The sequence below is a fragment of the Pongo pygmaeus genome, chromosome 10 (genome assembly GCF_028885625.2).
Source record: "Pongo pygmaeus isolate AG05252 chromosome 10, NHGRI_mPonPyg2-v2.0_pri, whole genome shotgun sequence".
Classification (NCBI taxonomy): domain Eukaryota; kingdom Metazoa; phylum Chordata; class Mammalia; order Primates; family Hominidae; genus Pongo; species Pongo pygmaeus.
In genome coordinates, this window is record NC_072383.2 from 37,907,045 (window position 1) to 37,934,133 (window position 27,089).

The 27,089-nt window shown below is 34.4% G+C and overlaps 1 protein-coding gene across 1 annotated transcript in view; it reads left to right on the top strand.

Moving 5' to 3' along the window:
- The window catches only part of MUC19 (mucin 19, oligomeric), a 188,895-nt gene that overhangs the window by 47,334 nt on the left and 114,472 nt on the right, over positions 1–27,089 (top strand). The window contains 19 exon segments of the mRNA XM_054445211.1: positions 983–1,229; positions 3,431–3,483; positions 3,584–3,684; positions 3,921–4,072; positions 4,701–4,839; positions 5,905–6,009; positions 6,095–6,289; positions 6,906–7,145; positions 7,218–7,374; positions 8,344–8,469; positions 9,309–9,450; positions 10,145–10,176; positions 10,980–11,009; positions 12,411–12,452; positions 12,988–13,020; positions 13,399–13,443; positions 21,786–21,824; positions 23,334–23,432; positions 26,542–26,607. Of these exon segments, the coding sequence (XP_054301186.1) occupies positions 983–1,229; positions 3,431–3,483; positions 3,584–3,684; positions 3,921–4,072; positions 4,701–4,839; positions 5,905–6,009; positions 6,095–6,289; positions 6,906–7,145; positions 7,218–7,374; positions 8,344–8,469; positions 9,309–9,450; positions 10,145–10,176; positions 10,980–11,009; positions 12,411–12,452; positions 12,988–13,020; positions 13,399–13,443; positions 21,786–21,824; positions 23,334–23,432; positions 26,542–26,607 (2,043 nt within the window).

The following is a 27,089-nucleotide window of genomic DNA, read 5'->3' on the forward strand; positions in this document are numbered from 1 at the left end:
ACTATCACATTTTTAAAACCTTGCTTTGTTTTAAAATATTTATTGCACTGTTTGAATATGACTTCACAAAAACACTTGATTTACCAAGAGAAAAACAAAAACAAACAACAAACTTTGTAGAAACACACCTCTTGCAGATCATATTTAACACCTCATTACTTGTATCCAGTTAATCAATAAGGTCTGTCCATTTCACCTCCAAAATCTCTCTTAAATTTATTCACATTTCTCCATCTATAGTGCCACCAACCAGGTTCAAGAAACCACCATTATTTTTCTCCTGGGTGATTTCAGTAGCCTCCTTCAATATTCACTCTTGGCTTCCTCTAATCCATTTTCTACAGAGAAACCAGGGTAATCTTTAAAACCAAGCCAAATCAAACTAAGCTCACTATGTGACACTCCAGTCTAAAACAAGTTAATGGTGTCTCATTGCTCTAAGGCTAAATACCAAACTCCTTAAGGGGGCCCTGTAAATTTTAACCACTGATTCATTCTATCTCTGGCCATACAGCTTCTATTCTTCTATGTACTCTTTAAAAGACTCATTCTCCCTCTGACTTAGGCTATTCTCCAGACAGAATCACCTCTCCCTAGACTGTCTTATTGCTCTTCATCTACCCACCCTCTTCACTAAGTGTAGATCCTCATCTGTACATACTTAGCGCTTCCCCTCTTGTTTCTTCTTAGCATGTGCCACGACTGTCCTTCCACCGGGAATATAAGCCATGTGAAAGCAATGTATTGCCTCTCCTGTTTATGGGCTTAATCCCCAGCAAAGTGTTTAAACACATAATAGGAATTCAGTATTGACTGAGAACAAAAAAGAATTTAAAAAACCCAATGAACAAGGACTTAAAAAAATTCATAATCTCTATTATGAAAACTCACGATAATATCTATAAACATCGAGCTGAAGTAAAATTGTTTGTTTCCCTGGATATGTACATATTCATTATTTCTTTTGTCTCTGTACCAACAGAACATTCTTGTCCAAGTGGCCTAGTTTTCAAGTACAATGTAAAAGCCTGTAATAGTTCTTGCCGATCCTTGTCAGAAAGAGATAGGAGCTGTGATGTAGAAGATGTTCCAGTTGATGGATGCACCTGCCCTGATGAAATGTACCAGAATAATGAAGGAAACTGTGTACTGAAATCTCAGTGTGACTGTTACATAAATGATGAGGTCATGCAACCAGGCAAACTCATCCATATTGATGACAATAAATGGTATGGAAATTATATGTATACTTGCTATGACACTGAAATCAAGAGACTGTGTTCTTTTCAGATAAATGGTCTTTTGTCAGTATGAAGTCTTTTTAGACCTGCCATACTTATGATTCTTATTTATTAATAAAAATCTCTTTTATTCTGGAAGGCTCATTGCATCCTAATGGATATAGATGACTTATCTCACTCTGGTTTTGTTTTAAACACCAGTAGAAAAATATTCTGGTAGCTTCTATATACCAGATGTGAAATGATTTCATATTCAGAAGATGCTCTCTAGCTGTCTCTCAGTGGTCATCATTCAACAAACACTCATTAAGTGTCTTCAGTGTGCCAGGCCTTGTGCTGAGTGCTGGAGCTGCAAAGCTGAACGAACGTTGTCCTGGACTCTGAGTAAGCAGGGCACAAACCATTAGAAGGAGGTTTGTATACTAGAACATGGTAGCAGAAGGGGCCAGGCACTACCTGAGGAGATTAAGGAAAACTTCTCAGAGAAGACAGGCATGTGAATTGTGCTAGGGAATGAATCATTTTCCAGACAAAATTGAAATGTAGAGGATGATTTCCTATAGAGTAAAGAGAATGCACAGATGTAGGAAATGTTAGAAAAAATTTTACACATGCGGGTTGTTTTGTATAGGATTGGGCTAGAAACATTGACAGTGGTCAGATCATAACAAAGAATTTGGACTTAGTTTCTGAAGAATTGAAGAATTTTGACTATTTTGTAATGGCTGAGGAGGCTATGATTTCTATGGTTTGGAGCAAATTAATTTTTTTTCTTTTTTCTTTCTTTTTTTTTTTTTTTGAGATGGGGTCTCACTTCGATTGCCCAGGCTGGAGTTCAGTGGCACAGTTTTGGCTCACTGCAGCTCCAACCTCCCTGGGCTCAAGTGATTCTCCCACCACAGCCTCCTGAGTAGCTGGGACTACAGGTGCATGCCACCATGCCCAGCTAATATTTTGTATTTTTAGTAGATACGGTATTTCACCATGTTGCCCAGGCTGGTCTTGAACTCCTGGACTTAAGCAATCCACCTGCCTTGGCTTCCCAAAGTGCTGAGATTACAGGCATGAGCCACTGTGCTCAGCCTGGAGCAAAGTAATTTAAGCATGTTTCTAATTCCATAGAGAGGTGTAGGAATTCTTGTCAAAATGAAGCAGCCACTCAAAAATACTTTGAATATGCTTCCTCTCTTTTCTTTGGTTTCATGAGGCTATCATTTAGCAATAAGTAATTTTTCTTGGTCATTCAAAAGGAAAACCTAGGTAACCCCTTTATATCAAAGCCCATGAGCTTTTGGCTGGGGTTTGATAATGATAATTTCTTTTTCTCTGTAGTTTTTGGGGAATCAATAGATTAACTTTTTAATGGTGCTTAATAAAGAATTACTATTTTATCTGTATTGGATATTAGAAAATATGCAGTGTGCTCTTTTTTTCATGGGAATCAATAAATTAACTTTTCAATGAAATCAGGCTAGGACCTCCAAATTACAGTTCCCTTCACCACTACCCTATTTGAGACTCTCCTCAGCTGGCACCACTGTGATAGCTAACTTGGTTGCTCATAATTGCTCTGTCTCTCTGTCTCATGTTTCCTGCACTGCTGCAAGAATGTGTAGCCTAAAGCCACGTGCATACCTATGTAACAAACCTGCACATTCTGCACATGTATCCCGGAACTTAAAGTAGAATAATAATAATAATAATAATAATAATAATAATAATAATAAAGAATATGTAGCCTAAAGCACTTTTCTGATAGGGCCACCTCCCTGCTCAGAAACTTTAGTGACTGACAGTTACCTGGAGAACAAATACAAATTTGCAAGTCATCTGAGGCCATCTAAAGTCTGGCCCCAACCTACATATGCAACTTCTGCCCGTTTTGCATCCTGCCTTCTATCCAAACATGACTCATTTGAGTCACTGGAACATATCTTGTTCTCTCCTACACCACAGTTTGGCATCTTATCAGAAGTATTAAATTTCACTTATCATCAAGATCCAGCCATCCTTTCCACGAGGTTTTCTCTAATGTCCATAAAACCTTGTTTGTATATTCCTGTAATATTTACAAGGTGATATCTTATCCTTTGGTACATTTTATGCATCTTCTGGGGATGGTGTCTAACTCATTTAACTAATTGTCCTTGAAACTTATGTCTAAATTTATAAAATTGTTTTATTTCCAGTGTCTGTCGAGATGGAATTCTTCTTTGCCAGATTCCCATTGATTTAACCCTACGTAAGTGTTAAAATCACAGTGCAAGTTTAAAATATCCACTTTGGCTAAAGAAAACAGATCAATAGGCTCTTGATTAATGACAATTCTTCTTATTCTGCAGAAAATTGTTCTGGAGGGGCTGAGTATGTAGACTGCAGTGATCCCAAGGCACAGAGAAGAACCGACAGAACATGCGGTACTCGGAACATACCTGTTTTTGATGTAAGTAACATAGTATTAGAGTTTAGCCATTGAAAGGCTTTGTTTCGAGTCCTAGGAAAGCTACAATTTTAACGAAAAATAATTAGAAGGTCATGCTCTTTTTGCGTGTTATTTTCAGTTGTCAAAGATTGACTCCAAATATATACTTGGTATATTTAAGCATTTAAATTAATGCTGATAATATGACATGATTAGAATGGTGCCTCATGGTGTATATTTTATATTTATTCTTGTAGGAGAACTTGCCTTGCAAACGTGGGTGCTTTTGTCCAGAAGGAATGGTTCAAAATTCTAAAGGGATATGTGTCTTTCCTGATGACTGTCCATGCTCTTTTGGTGGACGAGAATATGATGAAGGAAGTGTCACTTCTGTTGGCTGCAATGAATGGTGCTTAATAACGGATTCTTATTTTATTTCTTTTGGATATTAGAAAATATGCTGTCTGTTCTTATTTTCATAGGAAAGAAGAAGTCACACTTTGGGATATGTGAAAAAAATGACCAAATATAGTTAGAAAAAAATGCTATTTTATTTATTTATTTATTTTGAGACGGAGTCTTGCACTGTCACCCAGGCAGGAGTGCAGTGGTGCCATCTTGGCTCACTGCAAGCTATGCCTCCCGGGTTCACGCCAGTCTCCTGCCTCAGCCTCCCCAGTAGCAAGGACTACAGGCACTCGCCACCATGCCCGGCTAATTTTTTGTATTTTTGGTAGAGACGGGGTTTCACCGTGTTAGCTAGGATGGTCTTGATCTCCTGACCTTGTGATCCTCCTGCCTCGGCCTCCCAAAGTGCTGGGATTACAGGCGTGAGCCACCGTGCCTGGCCAAAATGCTATGTTTAAAACAGAACTTTATGTAGCATTGTATATATTGAACATCCTACTTTATAATAAAGACAACTCCAAAATTTAAATCAATATGAAACATAATTTTGTGCTTCTTTACAAAAGCAATATTAGTGTATGAATCCTGACATAATATAATCACTACACTCTCTCATTTTTTCGTTTTAGTACCTGCATTAAAGGGTCTTGGAGTTGTACCCAAAATGAATGTCAAACCATCTGCCACATCTATGGGGAAGGTCATGTTAGAACTTTTGATGGGAAGAGTTACAGTTTTGACGGTCTCTGCCAGTATTCATTTCTTGAGGTAATTATGAGTATGTCTTATTAAAATGTTTCTATACTTCTTAATTATTCATTTGTAGATTAGTTCCAAATAATTTTATTTTCAAAATGGGAAATATTTTTAAAAGTTCCCTTATATGTTTCCAGAAGGCAGTGAAATGTTATATTGTGTGCTGCTGGCTCTGGAGGCTAGGACTACATTTCTATACTGGCTCCATCTTTTATCAGATGCATGTCTTTGGGAACATTCCTTAACCTTTCAGTGTCTCAGCTTCTGTATTTACAAAATGGGCATGAAAGTAGCCCCTACTTGAAACCACACTAGAGCACACACTGGAGGACATACTAGTGCTCAATAAATAAACGCTAGATATGATTGTTCTAACAACAGCACTGGCAGCAAAAATTATGACTACCATTTATGAGTGCTTCTTTGCCAAGCAAATTTATATATTTCATTGCATTTAATAATTATAATATGACAAGACTGATATTATTATTCCTATGATGCAGATGAAGAAATTGAAGTTTAGAGAGGTTAAGCAACTTAAGCTACCAAATAGAAAATGTCATAGTAAACCCAGACCTGTCTGATTACAGAGTTCATGCTTGTTACATACATTCCAGAGTTCATCTTGTTAAACTGCAAGCTTCCTAACTAACATTTAAGGGGTAAAATTTGGATTGTATTGTATTTATTCATTAGTTTTGAATATCAAGTTTCATATAAGTCTTTGAGGAAATAAGGCCAAATTTATCTAGCTATTTGTAGAGTCTAGAAATAAATCTATGATTACAAACATATATACTTTAAAGACTTACATGTTTATAGAATAATTCTGAACTTGTGCAGAAGTAATGGGAAAATAACTGAGTCAAAACAAGTTAGCTAGAGTGGACTTAGTCAAGGCTAACTATCTGTAAATATGTTAAACTATTGTTTTTTTGGAAATTCCATAACACAACATATGGTGATTTATTGAGTTTAGGGAAAATATTTTCTCTAAGAATATTTGTCTGACACAAATACTGTAGTTGAGTCCTGTGTCTCTAATATTCACAAACTATTATAATTTTTATTTTAAAGGATTATTGTGGTCATGAAAATGGCACATTTCGTATTTTAACGGAGAGTGTTCCATGCTGTGAAGATGGGCTAACGTGCTCAAGAAAAATCATAGTTTCTTTTCAGGTACAGTACTATGTTCTTTATTTTTTCCTCTCACATTGTGAGCAGCCAAATAAAACTGTTATTGTAAATCTGTCTGAATTTACAGGATCAGAATGTTGTCTTGCAAGACGGTAAAGTAACAGCAGTCAAATCTACAGAAAGTAAGAAATGTGAACTCAATGCAAATGCATACTCCATACATACTGTTGGCCTGTACTTAATTCTGAAATTTCAAAATGGAATAATCGTGATTTGGGACAAAAGTACAAGACTGTCTGTTATTCTGGATCCAAACTGGAATGTATGTATATCGCTAACAAGTGAATAATGGGGAAGCAAAATCACTTCTGTTACTAAAATTAAAGAAGGGTATTCATAAGCAGAGTGTAGGGGAATGGCAGGGTCTCTGTTAGAGTAACAAGCCCTCCACCTTTCTTCAACCTTATTATGAAATATGAAATGTAATCAAAGATAATAAAATCTGGTTAAAAAGTAAATGCAATAACCTGAGGCACTGTAGCTTAACCGTATTTGGTTTCTTGAGATTATCACATGATGTGATTTTCAAGTAGTTGATGTATTTTGAATTAAATTTGTTCCTTGGAGTAAATATTTTAAGAAGCCAAAGTAGTCTTATGTGTAATTTGAAACTAGCAGACATACCTGTTTTGGTTCTTTAGACATTTATTCTGCGTGATACTAGATCATTTTGTGACATGGGGTATCTTAAATGGGAGAATAATCTTATCCACAAGTTCTGGAATCTTATCCATGAAAATTGGAATTTTACATAGATTCATGCTCCAACATACATAATCATGATATCTATCTGTTCATCTATCATCTATCTGTTTGTCTATCTATCTCAATGTCCCTAGTACAACTAATTTTTAAATTTCCCTTTCTGATCAATACAGGGCAAAGTGTGTGGTCTTTGTGGAAATAACAATGGTGATCTCAAGGATGATTTCACAACAAGATACTCTTCAGCAGCTTCTGGAGCACTGGAATTTGGGAATAGTTGGAAAACAAGCCAAGAATGTTCAGATACAGTGGCTCAGACTTTCCCATGTGATTCAAACCCATACTGTAAAGCCTGGGCTGTGCGGAAATGTGAGATCCTCAGAGACAGCACCTTCAGAGACTGCCACAACAAGGTAGCATTGTTCTGAAAGCAGTGACTTACACAGGGTTTCCTCCCAGAGACTCATGTGCTATGCTCTGCCTAGGTTGACCCCAGTGCTTATTACGATGCGTGCATTGAAGAAGCCTGTGCATGTGACATGGAGGGGAAGTACCTGGGATTCTGCACTGCTGTGGCTATGTACGCAGAGGCGTGTAGTGCAGTTGGAGTCTGTGTCTCATGGAGAAAACCAAATCTGTGTCGTAAGTGAAGTCCATATGTTGTTGTTCTTTCAAAACGTAATTAGATAGAAGTGTTTTGTTAGACCCTCAATCTTCCTCTCATATTTTCTATAAAACATGTTTGTGTACCTAGAAACATGTTAATATTTTTGTTTATGATGTGCAAAAATACCTAACTTAAAAAATAAAGCACCTGGCCCAGCGCTTCAAGTTCAATTTTAGTTTAAAAATTCATATTTTCACAGGGGGAATAATGAATACTGATGAAGAATATTTCTCATTCATACTTAGATGATGAACTGTTTACCTATCTTGGTATATTTATATATCTTTCAATATTTACCGAATATATTACTTTTGCTTAAAGTGCTCACACATTTCCTTGAAAACTTTCATAGAGCCCTATTGAAGAAGAACTGAAAATTGAGTATAGACTGAATCTCGATACATATGGAATGTAATAACTTTAATAGAAATGAGTCAGCTCTTTTCCTTCTAAGTATTATGAGAGAAAATATAAGAAGGTTAAAATAGAACCCTCATTTTATTCAGTTTTTTATGCACAGGATTAAATTATATTGACATCTTTAGTTACTTCATTTAGGAACTATTATTTACATATTAAAGAGCTTAATTGTCTAGGATTTAGTTTTCCAATTTAAAGCTGAAATTGAAACTGTGAATCTAGCCTATGACCTAAAATATCTCCAAATGATAAAATTAATGTTTACTTTTTTAATCTCAAACTAATCTGACTGTGAGATGGCAAAACAAAGTGCTATTTTGAGTTTATATGCCTTCCCCTCTTGTGATCTGTTTTCACTTATATGACAGTTTAGATAAAGCCAAAGGAACTTGATAAGACCTGATATACTTTAGATATGTTTATTATTAATATCATCCCAAATCCCTTGTTAAAATGCTTTGGAAAATGAAAGGTGAAAATTGTCATATAATGAATGAAAGTAATTTAATAAAATTCAATTACAGCTGTCTACTGTGATTACTACAACGCGCCTGGGGAATGCAGATGGCATTATGAACCTTGTGGCACAGTGACTGCAAAAACATGCAAAGATCAGCTCATTGGCCAGAAATTTTCTTCACTTTTAGAAGGTAAGACATACTTTAAGAATATCCATAAAGTAGTGCAAATGATATTCATCTTAACTGGAAAGGATTGTTTCTCCCAATTTTGTGTCTAACATTTTGTAATTTAATGAATAGTTATCTTTATTATGACATTAATGTTTCTACATTAGAAACACTTTTTCTAAACATAAGCTTAGTGGGGGATGGGGGACAGCACTCTGATCCTATTGTCACTCTTTATATCTTTGATTAGACAGTGTTGTTTAGTGTGAATGCAGTTTCAGAATGCAACATAGAGTATAGTCTTGCTTGAGTAGTATAATTACTGTAATAGTTAACTGTATCTCACACTTAATCAGCATTTTATTCTTAGCATTATATATTTTAGAGAGAAACAAAGAACGGGCAAGAAAACAGGATAACATGATACTTTTCCAAAAGTCTGTGTTAAATCCTTTGGCGTATTTTTAGCCTATTTTGCTATGACTTCTGTATCTTTACCTACTGTTGCAAAGACAGATATTTGAAACTGGCATTCACATTTCAAGATGTGTATTTACCAGAGTCTGTTTTATGTTACAGCATCACACAAATTATGAAAGTAGCAAATCATTTAAAATTACTTTAAGAATCATTTTAGAAAAAAAATAAATCAACCAAAATCTGTAAGTTCTTAGTTTGATGTTTCACTGCAAGAAGATCTGAACCTTGTTTTATTTGTATATTTTCATTATGAGTGTGATGTTGTTTTGCTATTATCTACTTCACTTCATGGCATCATTTAAGTAATTTTACAAATATATAATATACAGTATAATGAGTTTCAGTAGATAGAGATGAACTGTGAGTATTTTTACACACAGGTTGTTATGCTAAGTGCCCAGAGAGTGCTCCTTACCTGGATGAGAACACCATGAAATGTGTCAGTTTATCTGAGTGCAGCTGTTTCTATAATGATGTCATACCAGCAGGGGGAGTGATTGAAGATAATTGTGGAAAAACATGGTATATTCTCTACTAACTTTTCAATGAGCAATTTTGACTTTTGCCTTTTCATTTAGGAGAAAAACCAAATATGTGTATGAATATATTATGTTAATAATATATATGTTATGTATACATGTATATATCTATAATTTTTGATCCTGCCATTTCTAAATGAGAAGGCCAGCTTTAGCTTCACTTTATATCAGTTATGTTAGTTATTTTTATTTTCAGACAATTCACATGTCAACAAATGGTTTGTGTAATCTTGTACTTAATAATGCAGAACACAGGACAGAAAATGTCATTGTGTAGTTTTAGGGGAAAAGAGTTTTAATTCTATAAATGTAAGATTGTGTTCACAGGCTTTCAAACATTTACATGGAAGCAAATTGACGGGGTCATAGTAGGTCACCACGGCCATCAAATAACATCGTGTTTGAAATTGACTATGTAAGAACTACCTTTAAGGGTCACCTGCACACCATTTCTTCAGGTGCCCAGAGCTCCTCAGTGAAACGACTGGGTATAGCAGCACCTGGAAAAACAAGCAATTCGAATCAATAGTATTCTTTTGGGGAAACAAATATTTACTTCCATTTGGTTTTGTTTGTTTTCAATCAGACAAGTTGTTGTTTTAAATTTGTGAGCTGTATGCGATTAAGAGTCAAATTTTCCAATTCATTCTTTTTTTCTTTTTAAATTTAACTTTCAGCTACTGTATTGCAGGGCAGTTGGAGTGCAGTGGTAAGTCATTAAATTTTACACTAATTGATTTAGGAAAAATCAGAGGAGGGGCTGGGAATCTTTTATAGACCAATCACCAGAAGGGCAGGGACTTAATGCATTAGGCTCTCCCTCCGGGGGCTGGTACAATTCCATCCCAGAGTGATTGTCCATGGTGAGTCGCTGTTGGAAACCAGTGCTCCCAAGATATGCTGAACAACTGTTAGATGGGGCCATGGCTGATACTCAGGGGGTGCACCTACTGCATACGTGCCCCTGTCTAACTGTAGGTTCTGGGAATTGAGGGAGTGAGGCATCAGTGAAAACAATTTAATTAAGGGAAGGAATAGAAGATGAGAATCAACATAGAAAGAATTAAATAACTGAAGGATTGTTGGTGAGCAACACATATCTCTCACTGCAACCTCCGCCTCCCTGGTTCAAGTGATTCTTCTGCCTCAGCCTCCTGGGTAGCTGGGATTACAGGCACCTGCCACCACACCTGGCTAATTTTTATATTTTTAGTAGAAATGGGGTTTCACTGTTGGCCAGGCTGGTCTCGAACTTCTAACCTCGGGTGATCCACCTGCCTTGGCCTCCCAAAGTGTTGGGATTACGGGCATGAGCCACCGCACCTGGCCACAACGCACATCTTAAAAATAAATCTCAAAAACCTTCAAAAGAATATGTGAGCTACTCCTTTTTATATTAGGAATTGCAAGAAGTAAAATAAAAAGAGACATGACTTATAGACAAATTGAGTTGTAGAATTTTTTCAAGATACAAAAATTCCTGTCAATAACAGTAATGTATGATTATTTCAGAAACTGCTCCTACCAATTCAACATTTGCAGGTAAAATCATCATTATATTTTAAATGTTGTATTTCTGATTTCTTTGTATAGCTAATCCTTTATGGTTTCACTTGAATGTGTGCCAGTAAAAGGTATGATGGTAAATCAGCTGATATAAAAATTTTAAATTAAAATGAACAGTTACTAGAAATATGTCAGAATATCATTTCATTATATTCCTATGAATTAAGTTAGGAATATGATTAAACATACAATAGGTATTATTAGTTAATATTTATGTTATTAATTCATTAATATTTTAACTCTGCATATTAGTTAAATATCATCATCCAAAGCTTGATATTTTTAGATAATAATTGAATAAGTGGATGAAGTAGAAGTAAATGTTGCCTTCTGTGAAGTAAATATTTTAAAACCATCATCATGCTGGAGGACGATTTGAAAACAGAAATAAAAAATTATTTCCTTCCTGCCTTCTTTCCTTCCTTCCTTCCTTCTTTCCTCCCTCCCTCCCTCCTTCCTTCCTTGCCTGCTTTCTTGCTTCCTGTCTTGCTTTCCTTCTTGTTTTGAGGCAGAGTCTCACTTTGTTGCCCAGGCTGGAATGCAATGGTGCGATCACAGTGCACTGCAGCCTCTATTGCCTAGGCTCATGTGCTCCTCCCATCTCAACCTCCCGAGTAGCTTGAACCATAGGCATGTGCTGCCATGCCTGGATAATTTTTTATTTTTGTAGAGACATGGTCTTGTTCTGCTGCCCAGGCTAGAGTGCAGTGGCACGATCATAGCTCACTGCTTCCAAAGCATTGGGATTATAGGCTTGAACCATCACCCACCCAGAGCATTACATTTATGTTTACTCAAGAGGATGCTGGATGTTAGTTTTGGGACATTTAATTTCTTGACAATATAAGTACGCTTTGAGTTGCTGTAGTACACTTACATATTCCTGCCTTGTGTGATATAAATTGGGATTTTATTTCCTGTTGATTGATACTTGGAGGTGGGTAGTATAAATTAAGACATAGTACAGAAGATAGGAAACCTTAGGCTTTGACAATTGATTTAAAATTATACAGCCTGCTGTAAAATGCTAGTTAAATTTTAGTTATTTTTGGTCACTTATCTGAAGTGAAGTTATCACATGTCAGGGTTCTGAACCACATTCCTTTAAGTTATTATTGGCCCATAAAGAGACCTTATAAAGTTCCTGTGAGATTTTGGTTAAGTGATAATAACAGGAAATAGTTATTTTTTGTGGACATACATAAATATATGGTGTTACTTGTATTGATATAAATAAAAAATTATTTTGTCACTTAACATCTGCACACGTTTCAGAAATTTTAATTTTAGTTTATGACAACTGGTTTCTTTAACTCTATTTCCCAGCAAAAATTATTCAATTAATTTATTTTCATAAATATTGTGTTTCCCAAACAGTTTCCACTACAACAGCTACCGCCATATTAAGCACGGGAGCAGGTAAATAAATTAAAAAGTGCTAATTATTTTTATAGCTCCTAAGTGAGCAGCAAAGATAATTTATAGTTCAGGAATCATGGCCTTTTTTTCAAATTTTTCATTCTCCATTTACGTATTTGCTAAAGGCCCATGCCAAGTAGGAGGTCTGTATGTAATTGTGACATTAGTAATGAACATCTTCCCTTTTCAAAGGTTGTCTGTCCTGAGAAGAACATTCTACATACTACTGATGTAGAGGAAGTGGCTATGTCAGAAAATTCTATGTTAAATTCCTTGAAAGTAATTTACAATTTCTTTTATTAACATCAAGAAAATTTTAACTTTAATTGGGTGCTTTATCATTAAAACAGTAGCTAGTGGAGTACAAAAGTATAATGAAATGTGTAAACATCCGATAAGTGAACTTAACTGTTACATTTAATCATTTATTTGCATTCTGGAGATCTCGAAACATGTTTAAATAGATATGGCTAACCTCATCTTTCAATACCAGTTTAATGTACATTTCCAAATATTTGTCTTCTTCTTTGCATAGCAATTACACTGGTTACCAGTAGCCCAGGCACAGGTAAGCTGTAACCTCTAAGCCATAACTTAATCAATGGGGGATTTTTAAAAACACCCAAACCTTCCTTTGCAGTATTATATCTTTGCAATGACATTTTTAGAAGAAATAGACAAAATTTCTTTTTTAAAAAAGAATTTTGTAGAGAAAGCTTTTGGGGGAAAAAAGCGTTATACCAAATGATAAGGTTTTTTGACCTTTTACTCAGGGCCTATAAATTTTAAAACTAATATTTGGGCTTCTATTCACCTATACGATGATTTTTTTGCCTGATACAGTCATTTCAAATTGATCCATTTTACATATGACCATAGACGCTCTTGGGAGTATAATTTCCCCTGCATATAAAACTTAGTTTTTCCATTGTTTTCTCAAATTCAGCAGCATCCATTCCAGCGATTACAACATCAAGCAGTGAAACAACAGGTAGGTAAATCAGAAAATCCATAAGTGACAAATAAAGTTTTGAATAAAAGTTTGTATCTGAAACCTTGAACAACTTAAATATTGGAATCAACATCAGTGTGATTACACATTAAAAATATTTGGGTATGAATTTTCCCTCGGACCATCCAAACAGTTTCCCTAGTTTAGTTTGCTATTTTATCTTTTCACCTAAATTTAAAAATTCATTGAGTGTGTTTCAGTGTCTTTAATGAAAATGAAAATATGAGAAAAAAAGTATTTGAAAACAATGGCTAACAGACAATTTAGCACTGTGACTCTACACGTTATTGTTGTTTTTAATATATAGTAGTCACCTTCTTTTCTTTAAACTAATTAATTATACAATTAAAAAGATGTCAATTTTGCTCAATTGAAGATTCACATGCATAATGTATGTCATTTCTTTCTAAAGCCTATGTGTTTGAGAAAATCATCCATAGATTTCTCCCTTCCAACTCTGCACTATTTTTCACATACTCACTTTTCTATACTTATGGTCTTTACCCCCAACTTAGCACTATTTCTCTTTCTTTGTTATTTGTTAATTTATCAAGTCTTAAATGAACACGTTCCTTCAAGTCACAGACCATGCTTCGCCATCCTTGTATTCCCAATTGTACCTAGTGGCAAGGTACAGAATAGTTTGCATTCAGTATTTACGGAGTGAATGAATGACTCTTCTTTTTCCCCGTGGAAAATTTAGAACTCAGGTTTAGAATTTTAGCGAAGGATTTCTGGTGAAGGCTAAACTATTTATTAGATATTAGTTATACTGGTAAATCCAACAGTTAATACATTTCACTCATTAGAGCTAATCTTCTATACAAAGATATAGTGTAAAACCAAGACAATTATTGGATTATAAATTGATATCATGATATAGAATTATGACTATAATTTAAAACATTTTCTAAATCTTAGTATTGTCTGAGTTATTTTTTAATCAATATATTTTATAATAAAGGAGTAAATATATATGTATATCTTAAAGCATCAGCCATCAGTGCACAATATTATTAAAAATACCGAAAACAACATGCTACTTCCTGTCAAACTTTCTCTTACGTTGGATACCGTTAGCAACACAAAGCATTACTGGCTCTTTCAATGTAAATCTCAGAAAGCCTGACACATTTCAAAAATGTGCTTCTGCAGTCTGTAATCATAAATTCATTTCTCAAGACCAATAACAATTTCATCCCAATAGTTTTTTGAATTATTGCTTACACACCGCAGAGTAATTTTCTAGCTACATATTACCCTCAGTCACAAGCAGTGGACTGAATCGCTAATTCTCAGCCTGGTTCTGTTTCTAAGATGATTAATTTGGTTCAGTTATTAAGCTCTTCTTTAGTCAAAGTCATTCATCAGCTATTAAAACTTTTGAATCTTGTGATCATTTAAAGAAATAATTTTTTCCTTGATTTGATGAACTGCATAGATATGCGTGAATCATAAGCATCTTAGATAACAATTTCATCTATTTCTTCAGTATCATGATGATGATATCTATATCCTATATCACAATACTTACCTAAAGCTATTAAAAGTGGTTTGATTTTTCTAGCTTATATATATATATATATATATATATATATATATATTTTCATTTCAAACACCTAGTTTTGAATGTAATATTCAGTTTTGTCAACCACTTTGTACTGTAGCAAGCAAACTGTCCATGGAAAACAGAAGATCATGAGTAGATTACCCTGACAGGGTTTTTGTAAGCAACTGATTAAGTTTTAGATATAATATTTTGTCTCATTTACTGTAAAACACTATTAAAATCTTATCAATCATCCATGGTAGCATTTTAAAAATTATAAATCAAATGCAGAGTTGAATTATAGGACAGATTACCTGGGTGATTTTTTCCCTGAATTCATTTGGCATTATTTATGACTTTTGTGCTTTGCCTTACTGAATCCTAATGTTTTATTTAATTTCCCTGAAATTCTGGTAGCTATTTCATGCTCTGTAAGTATAATATTAATAATTAACGAAATGCTATGTTAGTATTTTATTGAAAGATATGCTAAAAATGACTTTTATTGAGGATTTACCTCATTCTAGTCATTATATTAAATATTTTTCATTCAGTATCTCATTAAATCTTAATCCTCTGATTGTTATTCTCCATAGTCCTCCTCACCTCATCATTTTAAAGGTGAGGAAATGCAAAGAGCTTAAGTAACATTTTCAGGGTTATAAGGATCAGAAGGAAAAGGACTTTCTGGCATGATCTAGAGAGAAGTCAGGATTGGTTTTCTTTTCCTTGTTATCCTTGAAAGCCAGAAACTGTAGTCAATATCATTCTAAAATCAGGAGACAAAGAACTATAAAAATGTTTATTTTTTCCCTCATATTAAAATTTTCCAATTGTGCCACAAAGTGTGTTTCAAATAAAGTTAATCAAGTAATCCCAATGTACAGAATACATTGATTATCAAATTATCAAATTAATAATATATTCCCAGCATTTATTAATAATGTATGTGTAGCTTATCTTGTTGCTGAAACAGATTAGGAAGTGCTAATTTCCCAGATAAACTGAAGCATACAAAACTTTAATTAAATTTTAGTTAAATGTATCAAATTTCAATTAAAAATAATGATTAGTGGTAAGAATTAGAGGTAATTCTTAGTTTCTTATCTTTTCTGAGGCTATGACCATATCATACCATACAGATGGGAATTTAGAAATCATTCAAATAATGATTAACTTAGTTTCCCTTAAAATCTGTGACTTGAGGGCTTGGAGCATACCAGCTGGCCATCTTTGTTGATTCATTAACTGGAAATCATAAATAGTCTACTTCAACTTGTGCTAGGGGCTTGGACTGAGTACAAACTATTCAAAATAAAATGTGATAGTTCTGAATTTTAACAATTAAGAGATGACATGCCAATTTTCTTCTGACTGAGGAATCATGATAATTTATATAAAGAGAGGATGGTAATCAGAAGAAACCCAGAAAGTGCTAGATAGGTGTTTACTGATATTTTTATTTTGGAGCTCCAAAGGAAAAAAAGTCACATCTATTATTTTTCGTTTTTCATGTAAGAATAAAACATTTCCTTTAAGAGATACCAAGTTATTTTTTCTTTTTACATTCTTTTTCTTTCTAAATTCATCCAATAAACATTATGCCATTGTGAAAACAAAACAGTTTAAATTGTTTGCTTTTAGAATTCTTTTTAAAAGAAATAAAGGTCTTTTGTAGGCAATTGTCTTGCACAAATTGTAGGCTTGAAAGAAAGATGCATCCTATTTCGTTTACTGACAATGTTGGCGTAAAAGTGGAATTGACAAATTTTGATGGATCCATAACTACAAAATGATTTTTGTTCTTAAGATTTCTAGTGGTAAGCCTCACTTGATCAGTGATGAGAATAATGAATCCCATATTTGTTTTATTTTAAAATAAGTGTTTGGACCGCATATTCTCACTCATAGGTGGGAATTGAACAATGAGAACACATGGACACAGGAAGGGGAACATCACACTTCGGGGACTGTTGTGGGGTGGGGGGAGTGGGGAGGGATAGCATTGGGAGATATACCTAATGCTAGATGACGAGTTGGTGGGTGCAGCGCACCAGCATGGCACATGTATACATATGTAACTTACCTGCACATTGCGCACATGTACCATAAAACCTAAAGTATAATAATAATAATAATAATAATAAAAGAAAAAAAAATAAGTGTTTGGACACCATCACTAGCAAAGGGTTTTTTTTTTTGTTTGTTTCTTTCAAAATATAGTATGCATCAACCAAAGGTATTTAAATAGAGATTGAAAAGTAAAAGATTATATTATAAAACGTATAATATAGCTAAGAAGACACTTCATTTCAAATATGTATTGCCTCTCCATGAACTATCTATAATAAATGAAAGGATTTGTTTCTTACACATGGGAACCCATTTCATTTTGGATAATATATTAGTGCTTTTGAGTAGAGCCAATATGATAAGTGGGATAAATTAACTTAGTTAAAACTATCCTACTTTTACATTTTGCTTTGTCTTAAAATAAATCATTTTAACAAAAAAACCTATAATTATTGAACACAAAGATAAGACTTATTTTAAAGAGTCTCAGTGGGGCAGTGGGGTAGGGAGTGCAGGTTTTTGCCACTAACTTGTTCTCTGGATAAAGTACTTTTGATCAAGTACTGAATAGAAGACAAAGTATGACTTCATTGTTGAATAGACCTTAACTTTTTTGTTGAGGTAAATAGCATAGAAGTAAAGGGTAACTTTTGAGGAGTTTAGAAAAACATTACAGAAAACTCTAAAGTGAAAGGGAAGCAATATGCAAACTTTAATTTCTCCACATGCTTTCTGTATCTATTTTCTTTTCCATACAATGAATGCTTTCAAAGGGCTAAAATACCCTGAGACATGCCTAACTAACCGTTCTAATAAACATGCTATTTTTAGAAGAAAAATTATGCGTTATGGGGCTTTTCCTCTTTAGATTGACTGATCTTGATACAGAGCTAATATTTACTGAGCACTACTCTACATATATGGCATATGTTATCTGATTTGATACAGAAAATTCCCTGAAGTGGTGCCATCATTTCCCCCTATTTACAAATGAGTAAATGGAAACACAAAGAGGTTAAGTTATACATTCAAGGTTACTTGCTAATAAGTTGCAGAGATAATTAAAATTCAGAACATATTTTCTAGACTCCAGTCCTAATGCCCCTGTGTTTCCATGTTTAAAGAAGAGGATGAAGTTGAATTTAATTTAAATCAGTTATTGAAGTAGCAACATGTAATCACAGATTCTGATTTCAAATTGGGACTTATGTTAAAATCATAGGTTGTTTAGTAGGTTTATATTAAAACAAAAAAATCCCCTCTTTGAATGAATATGTAGGATCCTGACATATAATTTAAAAGTGCGTTTCTGTTACACAACAGTATAATCTGTTAAAATGCATATTTGCTGAAAACTTTAAAATCTTAGAATGTTACCACTGTAAGTTATATATAAATTTTGTTTATACAATGTGCTTATTATAAAATAGCATCAATCATAAAAAAAACATAATCGCATCAGGCAAAGGGAGGTAGATGAGTATAGTGGAATGTGGAATTAGAAAAATAAGAATTTGAATCCCTCCCCTTAAAGTTTGACCCTGTTTTAAGTCCCTCAAGCAGGCTGAGGTTTAGTGTTCTCATCTGTGAAGTGGGAACTAATAATAATCTCTACATGGAAAGATTTGAGAAAACAGCAAATGTGATAGTGCAGCTTAGTGTAATACATAGTAAGTATTCAGTAAAGGCAACTTTATTATTGGTGAATTTTATAAGGAATAATTAACTAGGTGAATGAGTTTAATACTTTTTCAGTTACTAATCAGACACATACTGCTTCCTGAATTAAAACCAATTTTATGAATTTTTAAATTTTTTCAGAATAAGATGTTTTGCAAAAGCTGTAGACTCTGCAGTACTGAATTTGTTGTTTATAAGGGGAAATGTTGTGGATACTCCTGAAGCTTATATTTCAGACACGTATTTTAAGTAAAATAAAATTCATTGAAAAAATGCCAAAATATTTTTTCCTTATAAAAATTAAAATGATTCCTAGAAGTAATTTAAAAACTTAGTGGTAGCTAGAAAATTAATTAAAAGACTTTATATTAAGTTTATAGCGAGGTGAAACACAAGTGGACAAAGCCACTTGGAAAACTTCTTAGAGTGGACTATCATACTACCATGTGGGCATGCAGAGCTTTTAGTGTTTTGGTAAATGCAGCTCCTCCTGTTACTATTTATGTCTTGTCCACAAAGAAGCTGATGCATATAATTGACAGTATCAAGTACTTCCAGCATGTATGTTCATTTGCAAGTAATGGAAAAGTCAGTTGAAACTGTAATGGTTATGGATGTAAAAATTAATGAGAACGGGAACGCTGTCTCTATCAGTTTTGGTAATTAAACCCAGAAAAAAAGTGAGTTCTCATGTATTCCTGTCAGTAAAGTCTTATTCCTACTTTTATTGCTGTGTCAATAATTTCAGACTTACATCTTCTGAAATTCATTCATGGGAAAAGGGAGCTATATCATAGTAGCCTGACTGGTATGCACTCCAATCTGTGCCTAGTTTAGATAACTCTATGACCCTGATTAAAGACCGGTCCTCGAGATGCACATGAGCATGTTGCCATCTCAACAACATCAATTATAAGGAAAAGCCTATAAATAAGTTCTCTTGTGCGTATGGTAAAATTAGTGATGATCAGCACACTACCACCTATGGTGTGCAACTATGTTCTTGAATCCATGTTGATTAGAGCATATTTATTTAGATGTGTAAATATTGGAGATTTGATTTTATTCCATATGATAATGCTGCTTTTAATTAAATGTAATTGTCTTCAGTTTGAAAGTGCTCAAATTGGATCACTGGAATTCCATAAAGGTTAAATCAATACTGGGAAATGGAATCTGCACCAAAATCTTTGGGAATATCAGGGTCTATCTATTCTTCCACATCATTCTAATCTTGATAGTCTCTGTGGATCATGGCATGGCATAACAGTCTTTCTATGCTATTCTTACAATTAGATCAGCAAGAGATTTTGATTCAGATGTCCAACTATTGTCCTCATTAGTGAGAAAAGATATCAAGATCTGAATTGGTCAGTTGGTGGAGTCTGTGTGATACCGATTTTGAAAATTCTTCTCAACTAAACCTTGCCAACTCTTGAGAACTGTCACAAAAACTTTCTCTTAAACTACTTACCATACTTATTTAAATATACATTCTATAGAGTAATTTGGGGAGACAGGATATTTTATTGTTTACTTGATATTGTGTTCTATAATTTCTAGTCTAGTTTTTTAATATTTCCATTAACATGATGAATAAGTAATTAAGAAAACTTGAAAAATGCAAGAGATGATGTGTTATACATACAGGCGCAATAACATAAAAAACAGTATGGGTCACAGTCCTAGTTACTGGGTGACTTACATTTGAGTCCCAGTTTTGTCACCACCCAGCAGTGTGATTTTGAAAAAAATCACTCAACTTTTCTGAGCCCCATTCTTTATATGAAAAATGGGTAAAATATTTTTACTCCATTCATTCATTCAGTCTATGAACAAATACTTATCAAGCTCTTATTATGTGCTAGACACTCTTACAGACCCTGGAGATACTAAAGTGAATAAAATTGATGTGGTTTCTGCCTTTATAAAACCTACAGACTAGTCAGGAATATGGATATCAATTAAGTAATTACAAAAACAAATGGAAACTTACATCAACACAAGAGCTATGGAGTACCTAAAAGGGCATGGGATGAGAGGGAAGGGATTTAATCCAGTCAAGGAGCTCAGGAAAGACTGAAGAAAAGATGATTGAGTTGAGATTGACCAATGAAAGCTCAACTAGGAGAAGAGGAGGAAAGAACCATGTTCCATGTACAGAGAACTGCAAACAGCAGGTAGAAAAGATAGAAAGGCCAGTGTAGCTGGATGAGGAGTGAGGATCAAATAGATTGTGTGAGAAGTTTGTTTCTGTCCTTCTTTTTTTGAAGTTCCAAAACACTGTAAAATTGCAAAATGGTATTGTTTACATAAAGTAAGCAATGGATTTCCATGAATTTTCAATGAAAATTAACATTGAAATAGTGAAAATACCTGACTCTTTATTATTTATGAAAACCTCAAATTAATAAAGGCTTATTTTTAAGTGCACAGGCCCTTAATAAACATTTGATGAGCTTTTATCACATCCCTGGCAATGGGCAGGCATTGGGAATACAAAGGTAAAACACGGCCTCTTCCTTCAGGAGTTCACTGATAATCCACAACAGCTGTTTAGGGTAAATTCAAATTTATTTTTATAAACCTGCTATATCAAATCATAAACATAAATCTTAAAAAATATTTCTCCTTTTCCTTCCAAGCCCTTATAGACTAAGTGTTACTCAATATAAAAATATCCAAGCTGCAGACAACCAGAAGCTGAGAAATGTTGAAGAAACCATAAACTGCAAAATCAGCCTCTGCTTAACAGAGAATTTATTTCCATTGTTGATATACATTCAATTTACTTTTTATTTAGTAGAATTCAGCATATGTGTATGTGTGTGTATGTATACATTGGAAAGTATATCATGTATGTCACTATTTTGAAAATGAAATACAAATTTATTATTAACTCTAAACACTAAATATATTACAAATTACTCTATATTGAAAACTACACAACAGCAGAACAATCTCTCTAGTATTTTTTCCTTGAGGTTGGAAAAATTCACATTTCTGTTTTCCTTTTTAGGAACAACTCTAGGTCCTCTCATCGAACCTTTTACTACAGGTCAGTATATTAATTCCTGGTTTTATATGTTAAATAAAAATATCCAATAGTATAAATTATTAGTCACCTTGGGTTTTAAGAAAGAATTTATAGGACAATTTGGCTTTAGAAAAAATATTTCAAACAAGCAGTTTAGTAGGCTTTTACCACTGGTTTTAAATTGTTCTTAAAAACCTTGAATTTTACTTGTTTTCGATCAGTTTATATTGACTGGCTATAGAAACATGGTTTCTAGTTTGATTTTCTTCTTTATCATTAACTATTAACATAGCATCTGCAACAGTAGTAAATATCTTTATTTTTTTTTAAAGAATATGGGTTGCACATGTAATAACATATGTTACTCTCTTAGATGTTTTAAGTTTAAACATGTGCACATCTAATAACATATGTTACTCTCTTAGCTGTTCTAAGCCTAAAAGTAGCAATTAACTCTTTCATGATAGTGTTTCTTTATTGTTATTATCAGCCCCAGGCAACAGTGATGAGGGCATAAGGATCTGCTTATTTTATTTTTAAATTTTAAAAATTATTTTTAAAAATGTGGATACATAGTAGATATATACATATATAGTATACATAGGATATTTTGATACAGGCATGTCGTGTGAAATAAGCACATCATGGAGAATGAGGTATCTATCTCCTCAAGCATTTACCCTTTGTGTTCTAAATAATCCAATTATGTTCCTTATTTTAAAATATATAATTATTATTGGCTATAGTCACCCTACTGTGCTATCAAATAGGTCTTATTCATTCTTTTAATTTTTTTATACCCATTAACCATCCCCAACTCTCCCTCTCCCCCACTACCCTTCCTAGCTCTGATAACCATCCTTCTACATTCTGTGTTCATGAGTTCAATGGATTTGATTTTTCTAGATCCCACAAAGTAAGAACATGTGATGTTTGTCTTTCTGTGCCTGGTTTATTTCACTTAACATAATGATCTCCCATTCCATCTATGTTGTTGCAAATGACTGGATCCCATTCTTTTTTATGGCTGAATAGTACTCCATTTCGTATATTGTTTATCCAATCATCTGTTGCTGGACACTTAGGTTACTTCCAGATCTTAACTATTGTAAACAGTGCTGTCACAAATGTAGGAGTGCAGATATCTCTTTGGTACACTGATTTTCTTTCTTTTGGGTGTACGCTCAGCTGTGGGATTGCTGGATCATATGGTAGCTCAATTTTTAGTTTTTTGAGGAACCTCCAGACTGTTCTCCACAGTGGCTGTGGGTTCTGCTTATTTTAAAACAGTTATTTAGAAAAATGTATGAAGACCTAGTGTGACTCAGTTCAAGATGCAGAAAGCTGTATTTGTAAAAAAGAAAAAAAGGCAATGATATTAAAAGAAATTCTTAGGGAACTCTAGGCAGAAAGTCACTGGCTTTATTGATTCTATTTTCTATAGTAAAATTGGTAAAACAGTTAACTCACTCTGTGGTAATAAAGTCCTGATAGAATTTAGATGAGAAGTTAATTTTATGTTTTTCTCAGGCATTACTGAAACTTCAGTTCCCATCATCTCAACATCTGGAAATGCAGGCACGACAGGAGTAGTGAGCCCCACCATCACTGGTGCTGCAGGCATGGCAGGTAAATTAAATTCAGAACAAAGTATACCAGCCTCAGCTAAGCAATTCATTTTAGGAGATGCTACTCAGGACAATATTTTGCAAAATAAAAGTATTAGAGTTAGGTGATTATTCCTTACATGTAATTGAAATGTCATATCTTTAGTCTTTTCACAAGTTGCTTCCTTAAAGTATATCATGTTACAGTTATATGTGCTGATGACCTTGACAGTTGGTGGCACCTATGCATTTTTTTTTTTTTTTTTAGCCAGATGTTTGTTTTTTCTTTACATTTATCAGGGACAACTGGAGTGTTACCAGGTATAACCACAGGAGCTGAACATGGAAATTTAAGTGACTTCAGAACAGGTGAGACAAATAAATGAGTCAAATACTATCTCTTCCACAGCATATTTCTACTAGGAATCCTCTGTTTCAACTTGGCAACAACTTTACCCTGAGTACAACATTATATAACAGGGCCAAATGTCAAAGCTATTGAAGTCAGCTAAATGACCCTGGAGAAAAATTCAATGATTAATATTTAATAAAATACTAATGATATGTTTCTGTGGCACAGGAAGATTTCTGAATTGTCTTCAAATATGTAGTATGTAATTTAATCAACAATTACACCATGGTAGTTATCTGTTGTTATTCGCAGTAGGTGAGAAAATAATAAAAGGTCTCCAAGCTAGAAGAGGCAGGTTTAGAACACAGAATCCTGTCTGGTGTGGAATAGCTAGCTCCACAGCTCTGTGTGTGTATAAAAACCTAGATCCAACAAAAGCCAATGAGGATATGCTTGCCGTACACATCATTGACTGAATTTTAACTACTGTTGGTTTCATGAATAAAATATTATTGGTTTCCTTAAGCAGAGGTAATTTGGATAGAAAACAAAAAAGCCAAAATTCACCCCTGTCCATCATGCAATCAGCTACTAATTTTAAGTATTTCTTAAGTTTCTTCTCTGCATCAGTTTGTCTCTGCTTTTGTTCAGGTGTTAAACATTTTCCACCTAGCCTCCACCTTGCTCACCTTCCTCCAACACAATGATGGTGTTTAAAGTGTGGTTTCTGGACCAGCAGCATCAGCATCTTCTGGGAACTCATTAGAAATGAAAATATCTGGGCCCACCTGCCTAAAATCAGAAGCTATTGGAGTGGAGCCCAGCAAACACTTTACTAACAAGCCCATGCAACAGATGCTCATCAAAGTGGAAAACTACTGCTCTAACATTTCCACTCCTTCCTCACTTCCCTCCCAATCTACGCTGCAGTCAATACCATGAAAAATGGACGTCCAAAATCTCAACTATCATCATGTCACTCCACTACTTACAATTCTTCAGTTGTTCTGATTGCTTTTAATATAAATCAAAACTTCTTTACATACATAGATGGGTTAAAAGCCATTTCTTTAGTGTATACATGGAACTATTTCTCTTTATGCGCTTGCAAACTAATCCATGGCCTAATTTTATTTTTTCTACATTTACTTTAGCAATTTTCTTGACTTAAACATTATAACTTAAACACTTTTTGGAATAAGATATAGTTTACATAACAATTAATGGTTTAAAGGATATAATCAATGTACACTAGCACAAATTAAGAAACTGGTTCATTCCAATTAGGTCAGTAAACTTAAATTTTAGAGTGATGACCATTTGTTTACATTTCTTAAAACCTGCCTCAAAATTACTTGGATAATAATGATAAGTCAATCAGCTATCTCTTTTGGTTATGAGGCAGTATGTATAAGGATTTTGGGCAGGGCTACTCAAAGTTCGGTCGACAGATGAATACAAGCCAGACTGTTACCAGTTTTTGATGTAATAAGAACTGAAACAGAGACTAAGCATTTAAAAACATAGCAATTTTACAGGACGATTTTTATGTCTATTAAATAAAGACTTGTGTTTCATATGGTTTTACTTTTAAAAATTTCATTTCTCTATTTTATGGCCTTTTTCAAAGTATCCATCTAGCACAGATTGGAAATTTTGCAAAATTGATCTTTTGCTACAGATTGTTTGAGAAACACAGGTTTAGAGTATTAACTGTAGCTAGACTGCTTGAATCTGGCTCCTGGATCTGCTGTCGACCAATTTGGTGACCTGGAGCAAATCATTTAATCACATGTAATAAATAAGAATAATATTATGACCTGTTTCAGAGGAATTTTATAAGAGTAAATGAGTTGGTTTATGTGTAGGGCACTTTTTTTTTTTTTTTTTTTTTTTTTTTTTTTTTTTTTTTTGAGATGGAGTTTCATTCTTGTTGCCCAGGCTGGAGTGTAGTGGTGCGATCTCGGCTCACTGCAACCTCTGCCTCCCTGGTTCAAGCGATTTTCCTGCTTCAGCCTCCCGAGTACAGGCACCCACCACCAGGCCCGGTTAATTTTTGTATTTTTAGTAGAGACAGGGTTCGCCAGGCTGGTCTTGAACTCTGACCTCAGGTGAGCCACCCACCTCTGCCTCCAAAAGTGCTGGGATTACAGGTGTGAGCCACTGCGCCCAGCCAGGGAATTTTTAAAAATGTATATTTTTTTAAAATCAAAAGTAACCAGAGGCCCTCCTGCCCTAACAAGGAGAGGAGAGGAGGGCAACACACCCAGGGAACCAAGCAAAGGAGCTACAAGCCCAGGACAATCAGGCAAGTCAGGACACGTGCTTTAGATCGTGTTAAATGGGTGTAGTCAAAACATGCTTTAGCGCCTGATAAATGGGCATAAGCAAAACATGCAAGCTGCTCAAGAAGCTTGAAATTTGACTTGAATCTCCCAGTCTTTTCCTTCAGAAGTACCATATGTTGAAATTACTGCTACTGTGTTTGTCAGGTACGACTGGAGGATCCATGGGCACAACCACAGGAGCAGGCAGGGGAAGCACACCTGGAGCATCAGGCACTGGGGCCACCAGCCCTGGGAACCCAGCAGGCAAGACAGAGACCCTTTTGGGGGCTGTGATTGGGGTCCAACACAAGCTTTGCCAAGACCCCAGAATACGATAATGAGATTAAGAAAACCAAGGACAATAGGAAAATGACATGAAACTGTGAATATCCTGAAATAATTTTTTTTGCTAACTATCCATACACATTAAGCACCATTATTCTTCCAAGTAGGAACAACTGGAGGAGTGGATGCAGCCACCACTGGAGCTGCTGGTGAAAATACATCTGAGAGAGCAGGTACTGGAAGAGCAAAACCATCATGATGCTGTCCTGTAGACATGTGAGCTTTCTGCTCAAAATTTAGTCAGAAACAAGGTTTCTTGGGGAATCCAAACATTATGTAAGGCTGTGTGTCCAGAAGATCAGAACTATACCAACAAGTATATGCTGTATACCTCATACTGTGATAGATTCTTTGTGGGATACAGGAAAAGAATAGGGACATATATTTGTTCTCACTCTACTTCACTTTGGAGAGGAAGGAATAAATATTCCTACAGATGTAGATGATAAAGACTAAGACAGGCAGGAGTTAATCAAGCAAATAAAAGATGCATGCTGGAGCATAAGGCAATTCTAGTAAGAAGAGACAAGATAATTCAATGCTGAACTATTCAGTGTTGAACAATGAATTATCTGCATGATTACTATATTTTAGGAAGAAAGACTCCTTTATTATAAGCAGTACAATATCAGAGTTTCCTGATTTATCTGATTTA